General features: G+C 43.5%; 1 protein-coding gene across 2 annotated transcripts in view; it reads left to right on the top strand.

Annotated features, from left to right (window-relative positions):
- RCOR1 (REST corepressor 1) overlaps positions 1–13,247 on the top strand; it is a 137,878-nt gene that overhangs the window by 96,850 nt on the left and 27,781 nt on the right. For both annotated transcript variants that reach the window (XM_081913148.1, XM_081913147.1), the window contains exon 7: positions 9,897–9,975. In XM_081913148.1, the coding sequence (XP_081769274.1) occupies positions 9,897–9,975 (79 nt within the window). The remainder of the gene's footprint in view (positions 1–9,896; positions 9,976–13,247) is intronic.

The raw sequence follows: 13,247 nt of genomic DNA, 5'->3' as shown, positions 1-13,247 counted from the left end.
TTGGACCCTGGGAAAACTCCACAAAGATGTGCCTGAGCCTAGATTTTGCATTAATTCAGTGCTCTTGCAGTGCAGGAATATTGATTCAAAATAGTCATGAGAGCCTGTTGCTATGGAGATGGTGATTCCGCTCTTACAATTTAGGAAAGGGACCAAGCTAGCATATGTATATTTTCTGTGAATTTTTTTTTTTTTAAAAAAACCCAGGAATAGATAAACTGCAGGTTTAAATTGTGCTTGGTTTCTTAATTGTGATCCACCACTTGAGCTAAACTTGGGAAAGCTGGGTGCAACTGTATTAATTTCATCACTGAGATAAGCTTGTGAGCAAAAAGTGTTTTTGGCTTGATCTCTAGACAGCAAGCAGCATCGCAATTGGTCCCTCCCCCCTTTTTTTAAAGAAACCCACCAATCCAATTTCAGTAAACAAGCCAGTATCTGAACGTATGTGACCAAAATAAATAAATAAATATTGCAGCCTGCAGGTGCCTGGTTACAAACACTGAAAGGAACATTTGCACAACGTGAGTGAATGCAGAATAGAAACATTCCTGAGCCCTGGGTTGGTGCTTGCTTTCTTCAACACCAATGACTTACAACTATTGCAACTAAACTGAAGGGAGCAGGCATGTGTAGTAGACTTGCTTCGCGTGATTTTCCAACATGCCTTACTCTTAGCACTGGAACCAGAGCAAGCAAAACAGTATTCAGAAAATTGCTAGGAACTGGCTTATTTTGAGTCACGCCGTTAGTCCATCTAGGTCTTTAACGTAAAGGCTTCACCCACCTGGTGTCTACACCCATGTCACTTAGGCGCAAGGCGAAGGTTTTCTTTTATTTTTCCAGGCTTTTAAGTGAACTTCCTGAATTTCATCTTTTTTTAAATGGTTGAGTAGGGCTGCGGTTATTGTTCTCAATTGTTTGCGTGTGTGCATGTGTACGCTGTTTATTTTTTAAAAAATAATATTTATTAAAGTTTTAAAAAATTACAAAAATAAAGAAAAGAAAAAGAAAAACAGAAAATACAAAATACAAAAAATAGAAACAATTAAAAACAAATCCATCTTTCCATATCTTGTCTTTCATTTACTTGTTTCCTTGACCTCCTCACACCTCCCTTTTTTGTATTCTAGTTCAATTGGTTATTTCAGCAAATCCTTTCCATCCTTGTTTTTATCTTACTAATTTATCTTAATATATTATAACTTTACATTCTGACCTGTTGACAATCCATTATTACTTAACCCTTTATAGCATTACTGCTAAAACCACATAACTTCATTCCAGCATCCTTCTAACATTCCTTAATTTTACAGTGTTTCTGTAGATAGTCTTTAAATTTCCTCCAGTCTTCTTCTACTGACTCTTCTCCCTGGTCTTGGATTCTGCCAGTGCATGTGTACGCTGTTTAGTGTGTGTGTGAGTGATTGACTTTCTTGCACTGCATACTTTATATTTTTGTTACTGTGCTTGTATTGCTTGCTGGCCTGGGAATTCTTGAGAGTCAAAGGTATTGTTTTATCCAACAAATGCAAGCCGCAAAGGTGGATGCAGAAGCAAATACATGCATTCTTCCTCCGCCTTAAGCAGGTGCACTGGGAAATAAAAAGCCACCCAGGTAGCCCCCTTCACACATTACGTTTTATTTCGTTTGTTAGTTTGTATGTTGCCCTTTTGTATAAATATTCCCAGGGCTGCTGCGTTCAATAAAGCAGAACAATAAAAACACATGCAGCGAACGTAATTTTATCCACCACTTCAGTTTATTATCACCAGCGACGATCTTTCCACAGTTAAGAGAGAATAAAAAGGAAGGCGATAGATCTCCGTGGTCCAGCGTCTGCTTTGTAGGTCTCAAATTCAATCCCTGGCATCTCCCAAGTAGGGCTGGAAGAGACCTATGACTGAAGCCCTGGGGAGATGCTGTCTATCGTTGTGGAACAGAGGCAAGCAATGTGGTGCCGCCCAGAGATAGTTGGACTGACTCCCAAATCCCATCATCCCTCATGGCTAGTTGCAAGGGATGATGGGAGCTGTAGTCCAGCAGCATCAGAAAGGCACCATGTTGTATACTGATGTCATGGGCTGGTTGGGCGCAGAGGAATGGTGGGAGGAGCCAGCTGTGGAACTCTCAAGGGAAGAAGGCTCAGAGCCCAGGGGTTGTTGGTGGGATGACAGTGAGTGGGCAGAGGGAGAAGACTGGGAAGAGGAGGTGTCGGAAGCTGAAGAAGTAACAGGGCGTAGCGAGTTGGGAAAGTCCATGGTAGAGAGAAGTCTAGCATCAGAGGCAGGAGCTGAAGCAGGGGAGGAGGCAGGGATGAATCTGACTGGTGAAGAGGAAGGGGTGTCTCCCTCTCCTGCTTCAACAAGCTTCCCTTCCCACTGGTCTCCCAGAACCAGAGGAGGCATGAAAAGGGTAGAGGAGAGGTTGACTTCATGGAGGTGCAGTCTCTGATTGCTTGGAAAAAGCCCTGGAGAGGAGGGGATTTGAGCAGCTGTGGACAGGTGGGGACTCAGTCTTAGCAACTATTTCACAGGGCAAGACCTTCAGGAGATGAGCAGTTGCGCTCATTAGGCCTGACACTCCTGCGCAGATCCTGTTTTGCTAATAAAGAGTTAACTCCAGCTTTCTTAGTGTGATTTACTGCTCCTGTCAACCACTGACTTAGATGGTGCTGATCTAGATGGACTCAGTCGTGTGACTCTGAAAAAGCAGCTTCATAGAATGACTCCCATTTGGGGAAGGGGCTTTAGCTCTGCGGTCGAGCGTCTATGTTGCATGCTGATGGTCTCAGGTTCAGTCCCTGACTTGCCCAGACCCCTGTCTGAAACCCTGCACAGTTGCTGTCTGCACAGATTTGAAGTTGAGTTTGCCTAGCCAGACGGTAGCAACAGATTTATAAAGCGTGAGAGAGAAACAGGGGAGGAGAGGGGTGTGTGTGTGTGTGTGTGTGTGTGTGTGTGTCGTTCTCTTCATTTAATTGTATACAACATATTAGAAAGCTTGTACAAGCGATGGTGTATTTGCAAGATAGCACATTAGTTAAGGTTGCCTGAATCGGTGTCCCCTCAATGATTCCTGCGTTGGGTTATTAAAATTATTTTTGCCTCGATTTGTGAAAACCACAGAGTCAGAAAATAATAACAGAAGTGTTCTGCAGTAAACAGGTGCAAACTCTGGGCTCCGTGGAAGGAATTCTAAAAGGGTTTGGGAAAGGAAACAGCAATGTATGTCATATGGGCTTCTGCAATATCTTTTTTTAATTTCATGGGTTGTTGGAAAGGTGTGCCAGTTTCATTGGATCTGAAGCCTATGCATATATTAAAAGTGGAGCCAATAAGTTCTTTGCTGTTGTCTTTGCTGTTGTCCTTCCTACATGGCACAAGCCTCTTCAGTAGCATCCTGTACAGCAATGCTAAGTCACAGGTGAGCATCACTGTGAACTGTGGTCCAGCATCTGATTGGAATTATTGAAGGATCAAAGCCTGATAGGTTAGATCAGTGATCCATCGTGCTCAGAATTGATGTTGTCCTTCGTTAGTGGTTCCCAAAATTGTTGCCCCCGCGGACCACTTGAAAATGGTTGAGGGTCTTGGCAGACCTCTGAATGGCTTTTGATGCCCGTTGCAGCAATTGTAATGTGCTCTACAAGGTGCTGTGTGGTTTTAATTGTAATTTCATTGCTGCTTTTACCGTTTATATTTTACCGTATTACGTAGAGTGCAGATTGTAACACAATAAAAGAAGCAATGCAGACACAAATTAAAAATCAATATCACTGTTTTAATGCAATGGAACTGTTATAATGCATCTCCTGTAGTCAGCCACAAATCCACAGGCGCACTGTGGACAACCTGAGCAAAATTTGCAGACCCACTGGTGGTCCAAGGGCCATGTTTTTGAGAACCCCCTGCCCTCTGAGCCACCCCTGGGAGGTTCACAACTGTAGCCAACCCTTCCAGTTCAACCCGGAAAGCGAGAGGGAGGTGTATTCTGGAGACAAAAACTGCAGTTCTGGTTAACAGCTTGTTGCTAGACATGTCCTCTTTTCCTTTTATGTTCCCTTGCTTGTGTCCCTTTCCCACATGGCGTTGTCTTTTTTTCTTTTCTTTTTTTAAAGATAGCAAGCCTGCAGGCCGGGTTTGTTTATTTCAAAATAATTAACTGTGCAGTGCCTAGCAGTTGAGGCACTTTATAAACAGTGCATATTAATCTCTCTCTTTCAAAGTAATTGCTATGATATAGCTTGCATATTAAAGCAGCAGTTAGACCCATGGGAAGATGCTCTGTGCTGGGTTGGGGCTATTCATCCAAGAAGCCCAGGGAGATGTCCTTCCAGATGTTCTCGGACTCCACCTTCCAACAACATGTGGAGGACTACGGATTCCCTATGCCTGATCTAACCCAGTATTGTCTAGCCTAGGCTTTCTCAACCTTGGCCCTCCAGATGTTTTGAGACTACAATTCCCATCATCTCTGACCACTGGTCCTGCTAGCTAGGGTTCATGGGAGTTGTAGGCCAAAAACATCTGGAGGGCCAAGGTTGAGGAAGCCTGGTCTAGCCTGACTCCAGGGTTTCAAGCAGGATCTTTCCCATCACGTGCTTCCTGGTCTTTTTAACTGAGGATGCCAGGGATGGAAGCCCAGGACCTTCCTGCATGCAAAGCATGGACTCTGCCTCTGAGTTGTGGTTCCTTTCTCCTTGTTCTCAAAGATAACACTTACAGATGCTTCTACAGCTCTGGGTACCTACACAGACCAATCTAGGCATCTATTCCCAGGTCTGCACTCTTACGAAGCAGTTGCAGCAGCAGGGGACCATTCCTCTCCACTAGCTTGTGTACCATCCCTTGATGGGCTGCACGCATGCAGCCGGAGACTGAGCCTGCGTGGAAGCTTCCTCTGCTCTTCCCTTTTCACTCCGCTCCTGGTTCTGGGAGACAGTGGTGCAGGAACGGGGAAGCACTTGGCCCTTCACTTGCTTGACCTGCCTCTTCCTCCTCTTCTTCCAACCCATCCTGAGCTCCACCCTCCAGCTCGGAAGCCTCCTCTGCCTCTGCCTCTTGCCTCCTGGCTGGTGCAGTTGCCCACAAATCGCTGGCCTCCGACTCCAGCCCACCTTTCCCTGGGACACACCTGGCGGCATTCTGCCAGTCCCTGCCATTGCCTCTTCCCTTTGCTCAGTAGGTGATCCATGAGCCAGATTGGGGCTTCTTCTTCCCTCCAACTAGCCCTCTGAGCCTTTGCTCCATCCCTTTCTTACTGAGCTTCAGAAGGGGAAAGAGTTCAATCCCTGACAACTCCAGGTTCACGCAGAAGGTTTGATTCCTGGCACCTCCAGGTAGGGATGGGAAGAAATTGTGGTGGGCCACTACTGGTCAGTCTAATCAGTACTGAGATAGGTGGAATCTGACTGGGTACCATGTGTCCATATGCCATTGTCCTTGCAGTGGCTGCTTCCTCTAGTTCTTGTGGCTGCATTTCTTTGATTATGCATGTGATGAGACAGCAGGTGTCCTTACTCTTGGTACAAATTAGTCTTACTCAGCGGAGGACCTACATTTTAGGGTCCCTGAAGTTTGAGCCCTTCACAACCAGCAATGAAGTCTGGGTAACCACTGTTATCTTCTTCAATGGGGTTGTTCCACGACAGGTCACCACATTAAAAAAATAAAATAATTACTACTACATCTCAGATTTTGATTAAAATTGCTGTGCTGGATCATCTCGTATTACAGTGGTACCTCAGGTTACAGAGGCTTCAGGTTACATACGCTTCAGGTTAGAGACTCCGCTAACCCAGAAATAGTACCTCGGGTTAAGAAATTTGCTTCAGGATGAGAACAGAAATCGTGCTCCAGTGGCAGCGGGAGGCCCCATTAGCTAAAGTGGTGCTTCAGGTTAAGAACAGTTTCAGGTTAAGAACGGACCTCCAGGATGAATTAAGTACTTAACCCGAGGTACCACGGTACATGAAGCACGTTTTACAAAATACTCTTTTTCTGGTTTTTCTACAACATGCACGTACAGTTTCAGATGAAAATGTCATTTTCTAGAGACAATATGCCTAAAGAATTAAAGCGCTCTTCAGCAAAACAGCCAATTTACCATGACACACCACCTTTACAGCATCTGTGCTACTGACTCTCAGACTTTGGGGTTGTTTTAATATATACAACAAAAAAGCTAATCTACTAGACCCATTTTTTTAAAGCAATATGGACTAAAGTCGCTTCTGGGGCACCCCTGGAATTAGGGACCTGGATGCTTAAGCTTAATTAGTTTCATAGTAGATCTGCGCCTGGGCTTACTTCCCCCATAGCTGAACTGAACAAACTTTCATTTTATGTATTATTTCCATGTATATTTTATATTGTTTTATATAAACTGCTTAGAGGTTACTGTTGATTAAGCAGTATGTAAGTGAATATAAACAAACAAACAAAAAATCCACAGTCTGCAGGCCCCGTTTGACAGCTTATCACTGATAGTAGTAGTAGTAATAATAGTAATGATAATAGTAATGATAATAATTTTATTATTTATACCCACCCAGTGTGGGGTACTTTCATCGGGTGATAAGGCCCATTGAAATCAATGGCTACAAGTTCTACTCTTGAGTATGGCTAATGCTAGCTATCACCCACATGTCCCAGAATATAAAATATTAGTCTGCATGGCTGGTATTGTAGATAGTGGTGACAGATGTCTTTGAAATACTTTGCTAATGTACAAAATAGTGGCCTGGTTTTTTTTATTATTATTAACTGGGGAGGGTTTGTTTAAAGTCATTATTAGGCACCTTGTTACTTTAGTGTGGGATTGGTTAAAGATCTAAAGGAATCTCTTAGGGCTGTGAGTGCTTGCAAAATCTTACATTCATTTTCCCACCTGGCCTGGGAGGGCAGGGCCCGGACTGACTCCAGCTACAAAAGCTGAAGCAGCTGGACTGATCCTTGGGCCGCAGTATTGTTTAAGGTGTTTTGTTGCAGAGATGTGTGTTGTTGTTGTTGTTGCTGCTGTTAATTTTATGTATCTTTATTTTGGATCTTAGTCTTTGTGTGGAAATCGTTTGATTCAGCGGTGTACCTTTTATGTTTTGTTTATTGCTTAGGACTACTTCTGTTATGTTTGTAGCCATGTAATTTTTCACATGTTGCAAGTCACCTTGAGCATGGTTTTAACTTTAGAAAGGCGGCATACAAATAAAATGATTGATTGGTTTTCCCCAACGCCCTTATGCTGCCTGTTCCATGACAATCAATATTGTTCCAGTTTGATGTCCGTTGTTTATTCTTTTGTTATTGACAAGAATGCGTTTTCTCTCAGCCAGGAATTAAAACAAACACATACACAGATTGCAGAGCATATGCTGTTTTGTGCCTGGCAGGGAAAAATCTGTCACCTGTGGTTCCTTCCTTCCTTTTTTTAAAAAAAGAAAAGAAAGATACCGTATGATTTAGCAAACAAGAAAATCTGTGTGCAACCCTGTTTGGGCTGCAGCCCTATATTCACTTACCTGGGAGTAAGGCCCATTGAACTCGGTGGGAATTGCTTCTGGAAAAGGCCATTTCCATGCTGGGAAAAATAATCAGGAAAAGAATTGAAAATAAAACTGCCGGTATCATAATGCTGTTGTACAAATCTATGGTGCAACTGGAGTATTGCGTACAGTTCCGGTCTCCTAGCCTGGAAAAGGATATTGCAGGGTTGGAAAAGGGCTACCAAAATGATCAGAGAAATGGAGCAACTCCCTCACAAAGAAAAGTTGCAACCTTTCAGACTTTTTAGTTTAGAGGAAACATGATAGAAGTTTGTAAAATAATGCACGGCATGGTTAAAGGTAAAGGAGCCCTGGATGGTTAGAGTCCAGTCAAGGGCGACTCTGGGGTCGCGGTGCTCATCTCGCTTTCAGGCCGAGGGAGCTGGCATTTGTCCACAGACAGTTTTCTGGGTCATGTGGCCAGTATGACTAAGCCGATTCTGGCGCAAGGGAACACCATGACGGAAGCCAGAGCGCACGGAAACGCCGTTTACCTTCCCCCCCAGAGCGATACCTATTTATTTAAAGGTATTGACCTTTCACGGCCTAGGACCCTTGTACCTACGGGACCGCCTCTCTTGGTATGCCCCACGGAGGACCTTAACGTCCATAAATAGCATCACCCTAGTGGTCCTGGGCCCTAAGGAAGTTAGATTGGCTTCAACCAGAGCCAGGGCCTTTTCAACACTGGCTCCGGCCTGGTGGAACGCTGTGTCTCATGAGACCAGGGCCCTGCAGGATCTGATTTCTTTCCGCAGGGCCTGTAAGACAGAGTTGTTCCGCCTGGCCTTTGGCTTGGAATCAACTTGATCCCCTTCCCCTCTTTCTTTTTTCCTTTCTGCTTCTGTGATGGAACTCCTATTTGGGGACTTCCCTGGCTTTTTTCTGACCCACGTTGGACCAGTCTGGATAGTTGGCCTTGGTGAAGATTAGATGTTTTCATCCCCCAAAAGTTTTTGATTTGAGTTTCTACTGAAATGAGGCTGCATCTTTATGTTGTATTTTAATCAATTGTTTTTATATCTGGTGTTAGCCGCCCTGAGCCTGGTCTTGGCTGGGGAGGGCGGGGTATTATTATTATTATTATTATTATTATTATTATTAATAATAATAATAATAATCTCCTTGCACTGGTGTGCTTTTGAACTGCTAGGATGGCAGGAGCTGGGACAGAGCAACAGGAGCTCACCCCGTCGCTCGGATTCAAACCGCTAACCTTCTGATTGGCAAGCCCAAGAGGCTCAGTGGTTTAGACCACAGCACATGGCATGGAGGAAGTGGATAGAGAAAGGTTTCTCTCGCTGTCTCATAATACTGGAACTCACAGGCATCTGATGGCTATGTTCTTCCCCCAGAGTTGAAGGAAGCAATGCTTCTGAATACCAGTTTCTGGAAACCGCAGGAGGGGAGACTGTTGCTCTTATGTATCATGTCCTGCTCCTTAGTTTCCCACAGGCATCGGGTTGGCCATTGTGAGAACAGGATGCTGGACTACATGGGCCATTGGCTTGATCCAGCAGGCTGTTTTCATGTTCTCGTGCGTAGGATCCTCTGCCAGTTGGCTTGGGCTAACATGGGGTTGTCACCAACACTGCACACACAGAGTTCCATGGGATCCTCCCCTTCTTATCCTCTCCCATGTGCTCTTAGGCTTTGCCTGGAGTGTGCGTCAACCTTCTTGGGTTGATTTTGCAGAGGGCTGATGGGGGAGAGGTGGGAAAGATTCTGTTGTTCAAGCAGAAGTGTGCTGCACTAGTGGAGCAGCAATGATGGATTTGACCCATGAATTTAAAAACAAACAAACAAACGCAAAGGGTTCAGGGCTTTTTTTTTTAATGTATTTATCGCTCCCCTTCCAAAAAGACATAATATGAAACTGCCATGGCAGCTTACAAAGCAAATAATCCCAAACCATAATATATAATGATTTAAAACAAATAAAAGGAAACAGTTTAAAAGCAGCTACTTGCTTCTAAGGTTTGGGAACTTGGTGTCAGGTATAAGTAATCGCAAGTGCTGTAGACCTTTCAGTGAAGTGGGTTTTGTTATAGTTCTTCTACGATGTAATGGATTGTGTCTACTTCAGTAGTTCTTGTGAGATGGCCTCTTAAAATATAAGAATGACCTGTCTCTCTAAATACAGGTCACATTAATACTTATTTAGGTTTTGTGATAGTGTGATTGTTTCCTTAGTTTGAGCATCTCCCCTGGATGTTCCTTATAAGATTCTTGCATTCTCTTTTTGATTATATTTTGTTGTATTAGAACCTGCACTCTGTCTTTTCTTTAAAGTGATCTGTCTGGTGTTTACTGAAAATTAATGTGCCATTTTCTTCCTCTTTTGTTTTCTAGCGAGGATGAAATAGAAGAAGCAAATGGAACTAACCCTATCGATATTGAGGTTGAACAAAACAAGGAGAACAAAAAAGAGGTATTTCCCCTAATAATGCTTTAGTACATTTAATGTAGGGAGGGGGGAAATAGCTTGTGGAGTTGCTTAAAACAATGCTAGGTAGTTTTATTTGTGCGTTCTTCATCTAGGTGTTGTTGTTTTTTTAAAGTAAGGGTTCAGTTCTAAGTGCCTTAGCTTATGTGGGAGGTAATATAAAAACACAGGTTAGTTACAAGTCTGTTCTAGAAGTTTGTGCCTCTGATTCTTTTAGCCTCAACTGTTTGCTTGCTGTTGGGGTCATTTTTTATTAACTTGGCTCACCTCTCTATCCTAAACAAAAAAAATTCCTTCCAGTAGCTCCTTAAAGACCAACTAAGTTAGTTCTTGGTATGAGCTTTCGTGTGCATGCACTCTCTATCCTAAGTCACCTTTAGCCCTTCACATGTTGCTGAACTGCAACTCCCAACATCCTTGGCTGTTGGTCATGTTTGCTGTGGCTGATGGTATTTGTAGTTCAGGAATGTCTGGGAGTTTCACAGCTTCCTCTCTCGCCCCCTGACCGAGAAAAGCCCTTTATTTTATCTGTTCTTAATCTTTCAATATTCAGCTTCACTAGGATGTCCATGACTTCTAGTGTGATGAGAGAGGTGAAGAAAGCTTTCCCCAGTGCTTTTTTCCTTAAAAAAACACACACGTTTAGGGGTTCTCAAGAAAACCACAATTTTATAGTTCAAATTGGGAAAAATAAAGACAGTAAATGGACAAAAGTACAAAGAACATGCATTACCTCATATTACACAACTGACAGCTCACAGTAACTTCCACATTGGTATGAAGTTGTGTGCACTAACATCTTCCTACTCATATACTGCCCCTCAATGAGGCCAAACGTTCATCAGAAAAACACCACGCATCCACATTCCACACTGCTTCACACATTAAACGCTCGCTTCTGTCGGAAACTCAGGAGACACCGGGAAAGGAAATGAGGCCGCCATTGGGGGTGGTAACAACGAAACTGACCAATCACCATACTAGATTCCAACTCCTACTTCACACATTAAACGCTCGCTTCCGTCTGAGACTCAGGAAACACCGTGACAGGAAATGAGGCCGCCATCGGGGGTAGCAATGGGACGATTCAACGTGCTAGAGAAGAAATGAAACATTTGAAAATTTTTGCTTCTTCTCCCGTTAGATTCACAAAATGTTTAGGGGTATGCGTCCCCCCAGAAAAAAAAGCACTGGCCTTCCTCCATGCCATGCATACCACCTGTGTTGTCATGTGCATAATCTAGGACACATAGCAGCTAGAACTGCAATCTGAAACTTGAGCCCAATCCATGTTAGAACATCTGTGTCCAGTACAACTTTCTTTGAGTGTTCAGGATTCTAGCTTGCGAGTTGGGAGATTCATGGGAAGGAATGCTTTCCTCAGTGAATTGGGCTGGTCCATCTTGGTTTATCCAGCTAAGTGCCGCCTGCCGGCCACTGGACTCCCTCATTCTTGCTCCTCACCACCAGGCAGACACACAGCAAAAACAGGAAGATTCTCACGCCCCTTGTGGACCTCCCTTTTATGGTTGGTGGGCTATAAATGTTTGATAGACTACCTAGGTGCATGGCTTTGCCAGATATATAGCTATCTTGTCGGGGAGTGTTGGTGATGCTAAATTTTAAGAAGTGCTTTGAGCTTCTGATCCCCTTTATCACTGCTTATCTCAGGAATTTGTCACACTTGGAACGTAGTACTTTTGTATCTTATGCTCATACAATCTATTAAGTCACTTTTGTGGTTAATCAGACTCAGGATTATGTAGAATAAGCAATTACGTTAAAGCTGCGAAAGAATAGACAGCAGCAATGCGATGGGCAGGCGTCCAGTTCACCCTTTCGCTGGGCTGCATTAAATATAAAATTTTAAAACATCTGAGTGAATAACAATGTTTTAATACCAAAATTCCCTGGAGGAGTTTGGAAGAGGGGAGATTATATATTCCTTCTCTTTAAATTGTAGCACGGCAGCCTAAGACAGCTGTTTTTAAAAAATGCTTCCTTGGCCGAGTAAAACATCACTGCTCTTGGCAACCGGGTGGCACAAAACGTTCATCTTACTTGCTCGAACTGGAGCAGGGCTGGATGCAAAACCAAATCGTGACACATCCCTTAATGTCTTGGGGGCAAACATCATTCTGCAAACTCCAAGACTGCCACATCGTACGTGGCTGCTATCTTGATTAGTGCCAAAGGCGCCTGTCAACAATACATTCAGCATTGAAGATGATGGGAATTAAATCATCAGCTGGAAGCCCATAGCTAAATTGTACATTAGGAGTGCGTGTGGCAAACTAATCTACTGTTCAGAGGAAGCTCTGCAACTGGGAACTTGGCATCATTGCTTTAATCTGGATGCCATCTTTACTGAATTCTTTCATTCAGCACCTTCTCACCCTGTTTTCAAACTTCATCTACTTGTCATGAGGACCAGAGACATCTGTAAATTGGGGTTACATTGGAGCATGCAGAGGTCGTTGTCCACCACTGACGTTCTTGCTTTTATCTCAACCTCATAATGGCTTTGAGAGGCCAGCGTGATTACTAAATTATTAAGACAAGTGTCTGTAAAGATGAATATCGGAGGCAATCCTTTGCCCACACACGGTTGTACTGGTTGCATTTGAACTGTTTTTCTTGCACCATGAATGAAATTTTCTGACCTTGTCTAATAGTAGGCTCCATGCAGAGTTTTGTCTCGGTGCATGGTCACAACACATGGGTCATTGGATTCCTCCATGGTGTAATTGATAATAATTACCCTATGGTGGAAGTAACCAATTGGACAAATCCACTGTCAAGGAAACAGTCCTCAGCCTTCAACTACTAGAGGTCTCCCCCTTAAAGAACAGTTCCTTAGTTGTAGTAGGGCAGATTAAACACTTCACTGTGGAGACAGTAACCGCACAGATGACACTTAATCTGCGTTGCATACAACGATGTACTTCCTGCAATCTGGTGCAGCTGCTGATAGATTATCCAATTTCCGCCATATTGTTTGTTTGTTTTGATTTATTTTTAAAAAACCAATCTTCCATCCAATTGGCAGCCCAGAGCAGCACACAGTATAATTAAAACCCATCAACACAAACTGATTCACGACACCATTAATGTCTTAAAAACTCAGCCTTCCAAAACTACAGTTGAACACGCATGAAGATTTGGGCAACTAGGTTCCCCAAAGGCTAGTTGAATAAATAAGCCTTTAGCTGGCACCTGAAGCCCAGCAATAAAAGGAACTGTTGTACTTCCCCAGG

The sequence above is a fragment of the Podarcis melisellensis genome, assembly GCF_964234715.1.
Source record: "Podarcis melisellensis genome assembly, chromosome: 1".
Taxonomy (NCBI): Eukaryota; Metazoa; Chordata; class Lepidosauria; order Squamata; family Lacertidae; genus Podarcis; species Podarcis melisellensis.
This window is presented reverse-complemented; position numbering and strand designations above follow the sequence as displayed.